The 17,125-nt window shown below is 36.7% G+C and overlaps 1 protein-coding gene and 1 non-coding gene across 2 annotated transcripts; both read left to right on the top strand.

Moving 5' to 3' along the window:
* Positions 1-2,573: 2,573 nt before the first annotated feature.
* LOC114409523 (dirigent protein 22-like) lies at positions 2,574-3,534 on the top strand. The gene has a single exon (XM_028373009.1). The coding sequence runs from the start codon at positions 2,676-2,678 to the stop codon at positions 3,240-3,242; it is 567 nt and encodes a 188-aa protein (XP_028228810.1). The 5' UTR covers positions 2,574-2,675; the 3' UTR covers positions 3,243-3,534.
* Positions 3,535-14,791: 11,257 nt separating this feature from the next.
* On the top strand, positions 14,792-14,898 carry LOC114410971. The gene has a single exon (XR_003666361.1). It is a non-coding gene; the product is annotated as a small nucleolar RNA R71 (small nucleolar RNA).
* Positions 14,899-17,125: the final 2,227 nt, after the last annotated feature.

Genomic DNA, 17,125 nt, shown 5'->3' with positions numbered 1-17,125 from the left:
TTGTGTTCAAGATTCTCTAAGATACAACCCGTCTCTTGATTACAATTCTCACAATCCAAGAGACAACTAGTCTCTTGATTACAACTGACTTTCTGAGATGAACAGAAAGATTTCTCTCCTTTAGAGATGATAATACAATTTGAAGATCCTAGAGGAATTTCTCTCTTTTAGAGATGATAATACAATTTGAAGTTCCTAGATGAATTCTCAATAGATTTGCAAATGTTTGCCCAAGATTTGTTGAGAGAGCATTTGACAATTAAGTTATCTTAGAATCTCTCTCTTGCTTTTCAAAGTCAGACACACATATATATAGGACCATTGTGCCTTTTCAAAATGGTTTTGAAGAGACGTGTCTTTTCAAAAAGTTTTTTTGAAATTTTCAAATTTCAAATTTCAAACTTTCTGGAAAATCTTTTTAAAATAATTTTGCTTCTGATAATTGATTACAATGCCTGGTAATCGATTGCTAGTGGAAAAATGTCTTTTTCAGAAAATTTTAAAAATATTTTAAAACCTTTTTATAATCAATTTAAAAACTATGTTGTGAGGTCAAACCTTTGCAATCACTAAGAGACTCTTTTAACAAAAGATAGACTAAGACTTAGCTTTCTTCTTGATCTTTGTTTTCTTAGTCTTGATTTAATCTTGAAGCAATCCCTGTTTGCTTAACCTTGAATGTTTCTTGAAGCAATCTTGTTTGATTATACTTCGGCATCATTAAAAACCTGTATTCATACATTCACATTCTCCCCCTTTTTTGATGATGACAACCATTATCAAGTAAATTCTTTTTGGTATCATTAAAACCTGCATGATTCACATTCTCCCCCCTTTTGATGATGAGAACCATTATCAAGTAAATTCTTTTTGGCATTTGGCATCATTAAAACATGCATGATTTACAATTTCAATTCCTACAAGGGATTCCAACTGATCAGTCCTATCTATGACTTCACCGCCATCATCAGCCCCAATGACATTGACAAGTCCAACCTCATAAACGCCACCAGCTTCGTCCTTGGGTCTGCACCATCCAGCTCCGTGACACTCAACTCAAGGACCTCATCTACACCTTTAACAACCACGAGATGGAGCAGAAAGGTCACATAGCTTTTGTCCATGAGAAGGAGCAACAACATTGACAAATCCACGACGATGGTGGATTTGAGACAGATACAAAAGGCATAGTGGAAGCAGAGCCACAACGGAGACGGCTTTGCGATAGCAGCATCGGTGCCGGTGGGGGAGGATTATTTTCTGGTGGCGAGCAATCCCAAGAAATGGTGTCGAGAGGTGTGCCACCTGGTGTACTGTGGTGTGAGGAAGAGGGACTCCAACAAGTGGGTGTGCGAGGCTCAGGAGGGTTTTGTTGAGTGGGAGAGCTACAAGAGGGTTTCAGATGAGAGTTAGAGTGGTGAGAGTGAGCATGAGAACAAGAGAGTGAAACTACAGATTGGGTTTATCATGAGAGTGTTGTCCTTATGTTATTAAATGGTGTCTATTTATAGTGGTGCTGTCGTGGCGCTATTAATCACGTGTCTTATTACAAGTATTTGCGTTACGGTCCCATCTGAGGGCTGTCATAAAGTTGTCATAAGTTGGTTATTATTAAGGCATATTTGATTTATGTTGTTCTTGAACTTGTCATCAGCTTATTATTTTTAAGTCGATCGATGCGTGCTAAGTTGCATCCCAAATGTCCTTGACAAGCAAAGTCGATATTTACCCAGCTGAAACAATGAGTAATGTAGTGATTGATCATTGACTTGCATGAGTAATCACTTCATGAGAAATCATGATCATATGCTTCAAGTAATCTCAATTTATTAAACTATTTTAGATAAAATGTTAAATAAAAAATACATGGCAGACCATAATTGACATGGCAATAATATTCTCTACACAATTTAGCTTGTTACTTCATAGGGATTTTAATCTCTCTTAATTTAGTATGAAAATCAGAAAACCAGTGAAGCACAGAAAATATGATTGGATTATAGGTTTTCCTTGGCATTTTTGTCTTCTATGTGGTCCAAGCTTGCTTTGGAACCTCCGCTATCATTGATTGACTGATATAGGTGGCAACTCGATTTCTCATTGAGCCAGTTATATATGCACCATAACACCAAATGTGCACCACCGGATCTCTGATTTTTTAAGCACACCCGTGACCACCCTAAGTGCAGTATTGGCCAATTTCAAAAGAGAAGAACAGAGCACATGCGCATGCCTTGATAGGGATTTAGAAAAGTTCATGCCCGTGAACAATATGCAACATTAACCTTGGTAACAGAATGAAGGAAAAGAGAAGTATATATAATGATGTAATAGAAAAAAATAAAAGGAAATGATAAATGTTAACCGAGTGTGTAAAACTGATTGGTGCAAAGCAATTAATAAATGTAACAATTATCATGAAGTACATAAAAGAATTGCACCAGTATGATGGAATTGTTTATCTCCATTTTATCCTATGTTAATTGTCGTAAAACAATCCCATAAAGATTGGGTTCGAATCCGACCATTATATATAGCATCCAAAAAAGTACTGCACAAATCCAGCCTTAAAGTAACTAATAAAGTTTTCCACCACAAGGTACCTATATCTTCTGGTAGCCTATATATATAGCTGTTTGCAACCACTGGCTAACATACCTAAAAATTGTACCGATATGGCTTCACTTGTGTGTCTCCTTTTTTCCTTGCATTTCATGGTTATCATGTCAGGTTCCTTACCAGCAAATAGTGAAGTGTTTGCAAAAGAGTCTCCTATGTCGCTATCCACAAAACCCGTGGAAAGACTCACCCAACTCCACTTTTATTTCCATAACAACAAAATGGGGGAACACCCGACTGCTATGAAAATTGTTGAGCCTCCTAAGGTGTCCATTTCTGGTTTTGGGACTATTTACATGATGGATGACCCTCTAACTGAAGGACCAAGTCCAACTTCAAAGCTTGTTGGAAGATGTCAGGGAATATATGCTGAGGCTTCGCAACATGAACCTGCGATACTCATGGTAACGAATTTGTTCTTCACTGAGGGCATTTACAATGGCAGCACCCTCAGCATTCTTGGGAGGAACCCTATGTTGCAGAGTGTTAAAGAAATGCCAATTGTTGGGGGTAGTGGGATCTTCAAATATGCAAGGGGTTCTTCTGTGCTTAAGACACATGTGCATGATGCTAAGGCTGGTGTTGCAATTGTCGAATACAACGTGTCTGTCCTGCATGTTTGAGTGAAATAGGTTGAAGTTGCTCTTTGTAATATAGGTTTGTTTTGGAGGTTGAGTTTGAAGTCTTTCTCTTCTAATCTCTTTAATTTTAAGTCCATTCGTCTTAAAAAATAGTAGGTTTCAAGTTAAAATAATAGCTGTCCTGTTGTTTTATTAATGGAAAGTAATGTTACTACATTCAGTGATAGATGTGGCAATTAAGATTGATTAAGAGCAACAGATGTAATTGTTTATTCCTAGATATGCATGTGATGCGCTGGTATGAATATGATTGAAGAGTTAGCATTATAATACATTACTTAATTCATGGCTGTGGGTGGGTTGCGCAAGTGTGAACGCATGAATGCAATATATGACTGGATTTGTTCACATTGTGTACATCCGATACAAATGGGAGAGGTATATTGCAGTTATTATATGTACGGACTATATGGCAATATTCTGGTGGATCGATGTGGTAATTGTATTTTGTGGCAGCATGCATGTAAACATTTTTTTTTTCTTTTTGAAGAGCCAAAAAAGAGTTTATTTATAGAATCATAATACAAACCTTTAGACAAAATGTGTTAAGTCTCAACCTCCAAAACATTACAAAAAGTAGTAATAATAACTCTTGACAGACAACATTACAAAAGCATATGCGAACAGCACCCCCGCCTTACAAGGCCAAAGAAGTAAACATCTTTTTCTTCTTATTGCCGACATATACAAGGCGAAGGAAATTGGTAAACAATAGTGGGAGGTAACCAATGGGACATATTAGGAGATTGCGGTTTAACTGGCAAAATATAGGTACTGGCTCCATGCTTATCAACAACAGATACGCTTCATGTTTTGGGAGAAAAAGTTTTTCAAGGCCTTTGTTTCAGTCTTTGCGAATTGTATTCGTGTGGATCACATAATGGTACTTTGAGACTGTGATGGGCTTACAAAGTACACAGCACGGACTGTGCGTTGAGCATTATAAGCATTTTGAATGTTTTGGTGTGTTATTACATGTTAATAATACTAAACCAGTCTGAACCTGGTTTTTTTCATGAATAAATTCAGTTTTTCCCTTAATAATATTATAATACATTTATTTTTGAGTGAATTCCAATTTGGATCTTGATATTATAACATGCTGACATTGGTTCTTGGAATTAATGGAATAGTAAAATAGTCCCGAAAATTATAAAATATCAATTAATTTAATCTCTAAAATCGTAATAATCTGTCTTGGAACCAAAAATTATGGTAAAAATAGTCTCTTAAGGTGTAAATTATTAATTAGTTTCATTATCAATGTCGTCCAGAGTTTTTATGGACAATGTTGACTAATGAAGCTTTTTGGTTAACATCGGTTGAGGCTATTTTTTGATTGACATCAGCTAGGGTTCTTTGTAGTTGATGTCTACCGCGACTATTTTTTGGCCAATGTAGGCTAGAGTTGTGTTTCAGTCGATGTATGTTGGAGCTATGTTTTGGCCGATGTCAACCAACAATGTTTATTGGTCAACATTGGCCATAACTATTTTTGGTAGATGTCGACTAGGGTTTATTTGGCCAATGTTGGTCAGTGCTTTTTTGTCGATAATGACTAGGGTTTTTTCAGTTGATGCCAACAAGGCTTTTTCCAACAGACATTGGCTAGGGTATTTCTAGTCGGCGTCAGCTAGGCTACTTTTTGGCTAACGTTGACCGAAATTATAACTGACCTGTGTCAGCCAAAAAAACCTTAGTCGATGTCAACCCAAAACTTTTCCCAACTGATGTTGGCTAAAAAAATTCTAGCTACAGTTAGACAAAAAATAGCCTTAGTTGAAGTAGAATGAAAGAACCCTAGGCAACGTCAGCAAAAATATCCTCGACTAACATTAGTAAAAAAATGTAGCAGATGTCGGCAAAAAAATAGCCATGGCCGATGTAGATCAAAAAACATCATTAGTTGACGTCGACAAAAAATCCTAGCTGACATCGACAAAAAAATTAACCTCAAATGATGTTGATAAAAAAACTAGATAACATCGATAAAAAAAAATCCATGAACGACATCAAAAGTAGTGACTAATCTCTGTCAAAGACTGTGAGCACACACAAACCACTATCTCTATTGATGTTTGTAACACCAGTATTTTAAAATCCAAACCGACCTGTGTAAAATTATATGTACAATGTAAAATATGTATTTATATAAGGGATCAAATTACACCAGTGTAACTTTGACAATTATTACACCATTCTATAACTTTTAACCGGATAATATTTTTTTATAACTCATTGTTGGAATGAAAGTTCTTTCGCATAGATCATATATGCAAAATTTTATATTAATCCAAAATCATTTGTTACCTCGTTCATATAGATTAAAATCGATGTAATATAAAGATTTCAAAATATAATAAAATATTGATTATTTGATTACCTTCTTGTTATTGTTTAATTTTGACAAAATTTGACACAGACAATCTTGGTAATATATACTTATTATTCAACGGTTGGATCAATAAAAATTACATTCTATATCAAGTTACAAAACTTATGTCATAGTTTTCAAAGTTACACGAATGTAATTTGATGTCTCCTCTAAAATTAAATATAAATATATAAATTTCTCATTCAAGTTTAATACATTAGTTATACTATCAGAATTTATTTTGGGAGAGAAGTAAATCTCTCGATAAAATTTTATTTAAACAATACCATATGTCATTCTTAATATTATATTTCTTACAATTTTAATTTCAAATATGCACATATTCTTTTATATATTTAAATAATTATATTACTTTGTATTTGTTATAATTTCAAATATTTATTTGATGTACATTATAATTGCTAGCAAAAATAGTAAATGAATAACCACCAAATGCATTGATTAACAACAAAAATAGCACTAGATGTCGAAGTTAAGTGATGATGTGTAGCCTTATAAATTGATTTTTATATAATTATCGATGATTGTGATAGTATCATGTCATCATTTGACTGGCGACAAGGACTCAAAACAAAAGTTTTGGTATATAAGAAAAACCATGAATTGTTGGCAGCCTAACCCCATTACAAGCCTGGAAAGTCCTTTGGATTCATTTTTGTGTGTTCATTACTGTATGATATGAGATGAAATGCAAAGGTTGAAACATGTGTTGGTTGTTTATGATGGAATAAGCCTAAACACTTGAGTTTGAGTGAAACAATGACTGTGAGGTTTTGGTTGATGATCCTTCCTTGATTTCTGTCATGCTTACTAGCTTATTTCAGCTGTGACTCTAATACTTGTGCTCCTATCTTTGAAAAGCTGCATGCTTGTGAGAAGTGATTGATTTAAGCATTCCATAATATTCAGTTCATATGGTTGATGTCCTTGATGAATCAAATACCATTTTCTTTTGATTGACCACTATCTTTGTCACTTGAGGACAAGTGAATTGTTCTTTCTTTGCTTGAGGACAAGCAAAATTGTAAATTTGGGGGAGTTTGTTAGTCGCTTCATACGACAAACTTTTGTATAGAAATAATTTTCCAAAGCTTGTATAGTTCCCCAATTTGTGGTTATTTTGTAGTGATTTTTATAAATAAATCTTGTTTTTTGGTTAATGCTGTCTCTAGAACATTTCCATTGGATTTAATGATGAAATTTGTACATTTTCAGGTGAAAAAGAGGCTAAGTTTTGAATTGCAAATGTAGCAGTTGGGCTAAGCTCAACAGTGGGCTAAGCACATACCTACTGCTAAGCGCAGCTTCAGCGCGCTTAGTGCAAAGGAGGATCTGGCAGAGCATCAGCATCAAAGCCGCACGCTAAGCGCGAGATCAATGTGCTAAGCACAGTAGGTGTGATTGAGGCCGTACCCGAATCAAATAAACATTAAAAATACAGTATCTAGGAAGTGATCCTAGATCGTCTCCCAACGAGCAATGGTCAACCAAACATTCATAACAAATAGTAATACAACAGTAACGAATGGGGGGGGGGGGTTGTTTGTTTTTGTAAATTAAACAATGAGTAAATTTTAATTGGAAAATATTAGAATTAAAACACGTTATTTCCCCTTGATTCACAAGCAAGTCTCTTATTCTAGGTTACGAGAATTTATCCTTTATCAGTTCAACCACTTAATCCAACCCTAAATTAAATTACTAAGCGAAATTTAACATAAGGCTGTCATTATGTGATTAAGCATCACATACACCAATTAATCATGAACGAAACTTATCATTAAGCATGAACGTAAATTAAGCGCAGAGACAATTAATCAAGCACTAAGCATGCATGGATCAATAGCAACAAATACAGAGTAATTGGTGAAGAGGAAAAACTGAACAGAATTCAATAGTAATAATAAAACCTCAAAGAGAGTTGTGCTTGATCCTTAAGAGAAAACAACGCTGGAGACTTAGCCTTCCATTAATCAGTAGAAAACGAAATTGTAGTAGAAAACAAAGAAAACTAGAATTACTCTCCCAAAATGAAAAAAAGGCTAAAACCCAAAAGAGGGCTAAAACTAGAACCTTGGTGCTGTTATATAGTTTCTCAGCCCTAAAGCTTACAAATCTGTTTTAAATCCAAGCCCATAAATAAAATAAAATCTAGATAAGATAAGATAAGATCTAGATGAAATAATATCTAGATAAGATAAGATAAGATCTAGATGAAATAATATCTAGATGAGATAATATCTAGATGAGATAAAATCTAGATAAGATAAGATTTGGTAGAATAAAATAGTCTGCTCTCTTCAAGTCCAAGCCCAATTCTGGATTCAAGCCTAATTGCTTATAATTCTCCTGAAATTAAATTAAGAACACAAAATTAATCCAGTAAGCCCAAATGATAAAACTGCATAATTAATTTGACAATTAAGGCTAATCAGTAATTAAAATGGTGACAAAAAGGGTTAAGAAATATGAGAAAATGATGACACATCAAATCCCCTCACACTTAGCCTTTTGCACTCCTGGGCAAAATAAAAATAAAGCAAGGGACAAATCTAGAGACATTAAAGAGAAACAAAAAGACACAACAACAATTACATATTTCTCAATGAATCTCAAGGAATGAAAAGAATGGGTAACATCCAACACGTAAAGAGTTGAAGAGTCAAGGCCGTCATGAAAATCATCCAAGCATGTCAAGCATGGCAAGATAGTCAATCAGCTCAAGAATGAAAAGTGATAAAGCCTCACAAGAAATGAACTCTATCTCTCAAGTGTCTAGGCTACTGTTTACTCTTAGAGCACCCATTAAAACAAACACCACATAGACTTGGCAAGACTCTAAAATTGACAACCACATCACAAGCACATGCACATAAGGATCAAAAGGTCTTTTAAGGTTGTAATGGGGCCAAGGACAAGGTAGATGAAAGTATGGGATAGTAGCTAAAACCCAAAGGAAAAAGGGAGCAATGGGGAATAAGTGAGAAGTAAGAAAAAGTAGTAAACCCCAAAACCAAAATTAAAAAGTAAACCCAAAACAAAATCAACCAAGTCCTCAAACCAATCCAAGTCTTCAAACCAAGACCTCATTTATTCAACTTCATTCTTTTTTTTAAAATTTTTTTGATTTTTTTTTTAATTTTTTTTGAACGTGAACAGTAGCAATTGAAAGCATTTGAAAAATAAAGCAACAATTAGGCAATATATGTATATACATCAAGCATGGTCAAAATACATCATCAAGCATGGCCAACAAAAACATATCATCCAATGAAACATACCCCCCCCCCTCAATCTTATTCCCAAAATAATTCCAAAGCTCCAAAGCGTGAATTCATGGTTTTTCACTTAAGTCTTGTAATGAGCTTCAAAACAAAGAAAGGGGAACATAGGCTCAAAGGGGCTATCAAAAGAATTAATTCAAGGTAGGTTCATTTGGCTAGAGGCTTATAAGAACAAAATGCCTAAATCATCACCCAACATGCATGTGAAGCAAGAAGTATCAACAAGAGTCAAGCCAAGGCTATTGTGCAAGCAATCAATGGGGCAAAACACACCGAATAAAATAGATGATGATGGCTCAAATTCTCACCGAGGGTAAATCTATCACCTTCAATTCGAGCTTTCAAAACTAACTTGACATGCAGAGAAAAACAAGGATTTCAATTCACAAAATGCCAAGAAACTCCTATTTCAAAAACAATTACCCATTACCTGTACATAACCTATAATTCAAAGAGAACATGCAATGTTGTACACAAAACATAAAAGCAAAATAACAAAATTAACCTAGAAAACCTAATAAAATTAAACTAGAATACCCAACAAAATTAAAGAACAATCTTCTCCCCCCGATCACACTTATACAACACATTGTCCTCAATGTAGCACAATCATAAGATCATGAACAATCAAAGCAATCAATAAATTTGGACAAGTGCAATAAAAGTAATGAAGGAGACAGAAAATGAAAACTCCCTAAGTCATGGCGGAAGAGAAGTAGGGTGAAGTAAGGAGGTCTCCTCCACCACTACATCCACTAAGGAGGGATTTGTGAGGAATGGTTTCAGCTGGTGTCCATTGACCTTGAAGCCTTTATCTGTGGATTCACTTTTGATCTCAACTGTACCATAAGGAAAAACATTAGTCACCACAAAAGGACCAATCCACTTTGACCTCAACTTACCACTCATGAGTCCGAGCCTAGAGTTATACAATAAAACTTTATGTCCAACCACAAAGTCCTTCTTAGCTATCAAGCTGTCATGGAACTTCTTGGTCTTCTCCTTGTAGAATTTGGAATTCTCATAGGCTTCTAAACGGATCTCATCTAGCTCACTTAGTTGCAACTTCCTTTCCTCTCCAACCTGGTCAATAGAGAAGTTGCAGGTCTTTACAGCCCAGTAGGCTTTGTGCTCTACCTCTACAGGAAGATGACATGCCTTGCCAAAGACAACCCGATAAAGAGACATTCCTATGGGTGCTTTGTAGGCAGTCCGATGCGCCCAAAGAGCATTATCTAGCCTGTTGCTCCAATCCTTTATGTTCGGTTGCACAATCTTCTCCAAGATCCTTTCTATCTCCCTGTTTGAAATCTCAGCCTGCCCATTAGTTTGGGGGTGGTATGGTCTGGAAATTTTGTGCATGACCCCATACTTTTTGAGCAAGGCATACATGGATCTGTTACAAAAATGGCTGCCTTGATCACTAACGATGGCTCTAGGAACTCCAAACATGCAAAACAGATTAGATCTAACAAAGTCCACAACAACCTTAGCATCGTTAGTTCTGGTGGGTTTGGCTTCCACCCATTTTGAAACATAATCAATTGCAAGGAGAATATAAACAAAACCAAAAGAGTAAGGGAAAGGCCCCATAAAATCTATACCCCAGACATCAAACACCTCACAGAATAACATGGGTTATTGAGGCATTTGCTGTCTCCATGAAGGTGAGCTGCTTGCTCTCTGACAAGGCTCACAAGTGCTACATATTCTCCACGCATCCTTGAAGATAGTGGGCCAATAGAAACCACAATCAAGCACCTTGTAAGCTATCCTCTGTATGCCAAGATGGCCATCTGGTGCAGAAGAATGATAGAATTGTAGGATCGAGTCAATCTCATGGTCTGGAATGCATCTCCTAATAACCTGGTCACTGCACAACTTCCACAAATAGGGGTCATCCCAAATATAATGCTTAGCATCGCTCTTAATTTTATCATTTTGAGCTTTAGATGCTAAGGGAGGAATTAGAAATACTATACCAGGGAGTGGGGAAGGAATCAGAAATACTATATCAGGGAGTGGGGAAGGAATCAGAAATACTATACCAGGGAGTGGGGAAGGAATCAGAAAATTTCATTCATATTTGCTTTGCATCGCTCCAAATATAATGCTTAGCATCGCTCTTAATTAACAATATTAGAAAACCAGAAAGTGGGGAAGGAATCAGAAACACTATACAGAATCTACAAATGGTCATCCGGAAAATTATCCCAAATGGGTAAGTCCTCAGACACACGCTCAATCCTACTCAGGTGGTTAGCCACTAGATTCTGTGCACCACTCCGATCACAGATTTCCAAATCAAACTCTTGGAGCCAAAGCATCCACCTGATCAATCTAGGCTTTGATTCAGCCTTCTTCAACAGGTACTTCAGAGCTACATGGTCAGTATAAACAATAACACGAGTGCCAAGCAAATATGAATGAAATATTTCAAGAGCAAAAACTATTGCTAATAGCTATTTCTCTGTGGTAGTGTAATTTGCTTGAGCAGCATCCAAAGTTCTGGAAGCATAGTAGATCACCCGAGGCAGCTTATCAATCTTTTGAGCAAGGACAGCCCCCAATGCGTAATTAGATGCATCACACATTAGCTCAAATGGGGCTGTCCAATCAGGTGCCTGAATGATAGGGGTGGTAGTCACCGCACGCTTGAGGCAATCAAAAGCCTCTTTGCATTGGTCATCAAAATCAAACTCCACCTCCTTTTGCAGCAGATTGGATAGTGGAAGGGCCACTTTGCTAAAATCCTTGATAAAACGCCTATAAAACCCTGCATGACCAAGAAAAGAACGAACCTCTCGCACGCAAGAGGGGTAAGGCAATTGTGAAATAACATCTATTTTTGCAGGGTCTACCTATATGCCCCTACTAGAAATGATATGCCTTAAAACTATACCTTGTTCTACCATGAAGTGACATTTTTCAAAATTCAGCACAAGGTTAGTTTCAATGCATCTATTAAGAACTCTATCCAAACTATCCAAACATGCATCAAAAGAGGATCCATAAACAGTAAAATCATCCATAAACACCTCTATGCAACTCTCTAAAAAATCACTGAAAATGCTAAGCATACACCGTTGGAGGGTACCAGGGACGTTGCATAGGCCAAAGGGCATCCGCCTATAGGCAAAAGTGCCAAAGGGACAGGTGAATGTGGTCTTTTCTTGATCCTCAGGAGCAATATGAATTTGTAAATAACCAGAAAAACCATCAAGAAAACAGTAATGAGACTTACCTGCCAAGCGCTCAAGCATTTGATCAATGAAAGGCAGGGGAAAATGATCTTTTCTAGTTACCTGGTTCAACCTCCTATAATCAATGCAGACTCGCCAACTGTTCTGCACTCTTGTGGTGATAAGCTCATCATTCTCTTTCTTGATCACTGTGAGGCCTGTCTTCTTAGGAACCACTTGGACTAGACTCACCCACTGGTTGTCAGAAATGGGGTAGATGATTCCAGTTTGTAAGAGCTTGCTCACTTCCTTTTTCACCACATCTAGAATGACGGGGTTGAGTCGCCGCTGTGGCTGCCTCACTAGCTTAGCTCCATCCTCTAAAAGTATCCTATACATACAGGTAGATGGGCTAATACCAACAATGTCTACTAAAGTCCATCCAATGGCTTTCTTGTGCTTCTTGAGAACTAGCAACAACTTCTCCTCTTGCTTAGCAGCAAGGGAGGCAGAGATGATCATTGGAAATTTTTCCTTGTCATCCAAGTACGCATATTTGAGGTTTGCTGGTATGGGCTTTAACTCATGTGTGGGTGGTGGCTGAACAGTGGGAGGAACCATGGTAGGAAAAGAAGAAGGTTCCTCAGCCTGTACCTCATAAAGCAAGTCAGAAGTATATGTACTTCCTGCAACATGGTTAGTGCATTCTGACTCTAAAAAATCAACATCAAGAGGTACAACACCCAGAAAATTTGAACTAGACTCAAATTCAAATTCACTCTCAACATAAAAATCAGATGCAGGATCAGATTCAAACTCAGATTCAGATTCCATGCATAAGGAGTGACAAGTATGCAGATCAGATAAAAATGGATGTTTCCTACCATGAAGAACAGAATCAAAATCAAACATATAATCATCAACAATCTGATCAATTATCTCAGCACGAAAAACGAAATGATCCTTAGATGGATGTTTCATGGCATCCAGAATGTTAAAATGAACAACAATATCACCAAATTCCATAGACAATGTGCCAACATAAACATCTATCTTGGTTCGGGCTGTTTTCATAAATGGCCTGCCTAAAATAATTGGAACTGAACCATGGGAAAATCCCTCTTCCTTATTAAGAACATAAAAATCAATAGGAAAAATAAGTTCACCAACCCAAACCAGCAAATCCTCTATGAAACCTACGGGGTAAGCAACACTTCTATTTGCCAAATGAATCACCACATCTGTAGATTGCAAAGGTCCAAGAGATAAAGAATTGAAAATAGACAAAGGCATGACACTAACTGATGCTCCTAGATCTAGCATGGCATTCTCAAATTTATTGTTCCGAATAATGCAAGGTATACATAAAGTACCTGGGTCCTTACATTTCTCAGGAATGTGAGGAACAGGTTTACCTATCAATGCTGACACATTTCTGCCCATGCTAATCCTTTCATTGCCTTTGAGCTTCCTTTTGTGGGTGCACAACTCCTTTAGAAACTTGGCATATCTTGGAATTTGCTTGATGGCATCTAGCAGAGGTATGTTCATCTATACTTTTCTGAAGGTCTCCAAGATCTCCTTTTACGCTTCTTCCATTTTTTGTTTGGAATTACTTTAGGTGGGAATGGAAGAGGGATAGGAGGCTGCTGTAAGTTAGAATTACTAGAAGAAGGTCCACCTGCATGAAAATTTTTGTTAGGAAGCTTTCTCTTTTGTGCAACTATCTCATCCTCTTTTTCAGGTGTAGAATGAAGCTTGACAGGTTTAGGTGCAGGTGCTGCTACTGGTGGAGGCACTTGAATTTGGTTGCCATACCTCAAGGTGATGGCACTCACATTTTTTGGATTCTGCACAGTTTGTGAAGGCAATTTGTCAGAATTTTGGGATTGAGCTTGGTTCAACTGGGTAGCCATCTGCCCCATTTGATTTGTCAGACTCTGAATGGAGGCTCTTGTCTCTTGCTGAAATTGCATATTTTGGATGGTCATTTGCCTTACTAACTCTTCAAAGGAAGGTTGAGGAGGGGCCTCAGTTGCTTGTTGTCTTTGTTGTTGCTGCTACTGCATTGGAGGCGGAACATATGGCTTGCTTGGACCAGCAGCATTCTAGAAAGGAGGGACAAGCTGTTGTTGTTGTGGAGGACTTGTCCATCTCAGATTTGGATGATTCCTCCAACCTGGATTGTATCTATTGCTTGAAAGGTCATAATTATTCTGCTGTTGTTGGTTTTACTACTTAGGAGGTCTATTATAAATGTTTGCAGCATAAGCTTTAGGTTGCTCATTGACTCAAGATTGCTGCAAAGAAGGACAAAGATTTGTATGGTGATCTGCTGAAGAACATGGACCACAGACTCTTGCAACAGGTGTAGATTTTTGATTCATGGCAAGCTGAGTTACCAGGTTGACCAAGGCATCAAGTTTTCCTTCAAGCTTTTTATTTTCAGTAGATGAAGATGAATCCGTGGCCACCTCATGGACTCCTTTAATAACAATAGCATCATTTCTTGCACTGAATTGTTGGGAATTGGAAGCCATCTTCTCAATCAAATTCCTAGCCTCAGCAGGGGTCATATCACCAAGAGCTCCACCACTGGCAGCATCAATCATACTCCTTTCCATGTTGCTAAGTCCCTCATAGAAATATTGAAGAAGGAGTTGCTCAGAAATCTGGTGGTGAGGGCAGCTTGCACACAATTTCTTGAATCTTTCCCAGTACTCATACAAGCTTTCTCCACTAAGTTGCTTGATGCTTAAAATGTCCTTTCTGATGGCAGTGGTCCTAGATGCAGGGAAGAATTTCTCCAAGAACACCCTCTTAAGGTCATCCCAGCTGGAGATGGATCTGGGAGCAAGGTAGTACAACCAATCTTCTGCCACTCCCTTTTGTGAATGAGGAAAAGCCTTTAGAAAGATAAGATCTTCCTGGACATCAGGGGGCTTCATGGTGAAACAAACAATATGGAACTCCTTAAGATGCTTATAAGGATCTTCACCTGCAAGACCATGAAACTTGGGCAGCAAATGTATTAGTCCAGTCTTGAGAACATATGGAACACCCTCATCAGGATATTGGATACACAAGCTTTCATAAGTGAAATCAGGTGCAACCATCTCCCTAAGAGTCCTTTCATGAGGTGGAGGTTGAGCCATGTTCTTACTATAAAAATTAGTAGTGGAATGCTCAAAATCAGAATATTCAGAATCACCCTCAACAAAATGCTCAGAATGCTCAAAATGCACAGAATGACCAGGATGCACACTATGCCTAACTAATCTATGAAAGGTTCTATCTATTTCAGGTTCAAAGGGTTGTAAATCACCTGGATTGTCCCTAGTCATGCACTATATGCAGCAAATAATGTGTTTCTCAACAAGCACCTAACAACGGGGTATAACTACAACTATACTCAAATGATATCAAAATGAGCTGAAATTTTGTGAGCAACACCATAAAATCATGAAAAGATAGCACAAAAAATTTCAAACAAAATTCAAAGTCTAACTATGAAAACTACCTAAGCAAAGTTTAGAAAAATAGGACAATAATACTTGAAAAATAAAAAAACTTAGTAAGTAGCTGATTTTTGGAGTTTGGGAGACCTCAACTGGCTAAAGCGATTGTTATAGTTTGGGAAATTTTTTTCTACCCCAAATGCATATATAATAATAGTCGTTCTGATACCCGGAGCAAAAGTTATGGCCGTTTTAAGTTTTGCTAAAATCAAGTTCCCAAAATTTTTGTCTCTCTCAAATAATGCCACACTAAGTGCTCCTGGTATTTTTCACACAAAATATGGATCAAAAGAAGCTACCACACAAAAAATCAGCCAAAAATAACAACTCTAACTATCAAAATAAAAATTGCTAATTAAATTGCAAAATCCGTTGTTAATCACTATTCAGCATTGTTCACATCAAAACACAAAGCTGAAATAGTCGTTGAATCAGTCGCTAAACAGGGAATGCAACTGAAATGCAAAACAGAACGCTACACAAAATAAGATAACTAAACACTATTATGAACCTTTGGCCCACTGCTCCCCGGCAACGGTGCCAAATTTGATCGAGGTCGTACCCGAATCAAATAAACATTAAAAATGCAGTATCTAGGAAGTGATCCTAGGTCGTCTCCCAACGAGCAATGGTCAACCAAACGTTTATAACAGATAGTGATAAAACAGTAATGAATTGGGGGGGGGTTGTTTGTTTTTGTAAATTAAACAACAAGAAAATTTGAATTAGAAAATAACATAATTAAAACATGTTGTTTCCCCTTGATTCACAAGCAAGTCTCTTATCCTAGGTTACGAGAATTTATCCTTAATCAGTTCAACCACTTAATCCAACCCAAAATTAAATTACTAAGCGAAATTTAACATAAGGCTGTCATTATGTGATTAAGAAACACATACACCAATTAATCATGAACGAAACTGATTATTAAGCATGAACGTAAATTAAGCGCAGAGAAAATTAATCAAGCACTAGGCATGCATGGATTAATAGCAACAAATACAGAGTAATTGGTGAAGAGGAAAAACTGATCAGTATTCAATAGTAATAACAAAACCTCAAAGAGAGTTGTGCTTGATCCTCAAGAGAAATAAACGTTGGAGACTTAGCATTCCATTAATTAGAAGAAAACGAAATTGCAATTGGAAGCAGAAAATGAAATTGTAGATTGAAGCAGAAAATGAAATTGCAGACAATGAATTTTATTGGTACGTGAACAATGTGCCTGAACAATAAAAATTGGAATTGCAAAACCCTAAAATTATTCTTTTCTCCAAAACTCTCTGTAAACTAAAACCCTGGTGCTGTTATATAGGTCCTCAGCCCCAAAGCTTACAAATTTGTTTTAATTCCAAGCCCATAAATGAAATAAAATAAAATCTGGACAAGATAAGATAAGATTGAATGAAATAAAATCTAGACGAAATAAAATCTAGATGAAATAAAATCTGGATAAGATAAGATTTGATAAAATAAAATTGTCTGC

The sequence above is a fragment of the Glycine soja genome, chromosome 4 (genome assembly GCF_004193775.1).
Source record: "Glycine soja cultivar W05 chromosome 4, ASM419377v2, whole genome shotgun sequence".
Classification (NCBI taxonomy): Eukaryota; Viridiplantae; Streptophyta; class Magnoliopsida; order Fabales; family Fabaceae; genus Glycine; species Glycine soja.
This window is presented reverse-complemented; position numbering and strand designations above follow the sequence as displayed.

Bases quoted from the DNA above. Each gene is read 5' to 3' on its own strand.
- LOC114409523 (XM_028373009.1), top strand. From the start codon at position 2,676: ATGGCTTCACTTGTGTGTCTCCTTTTTTCCTTGCATTTCATGGTTATC.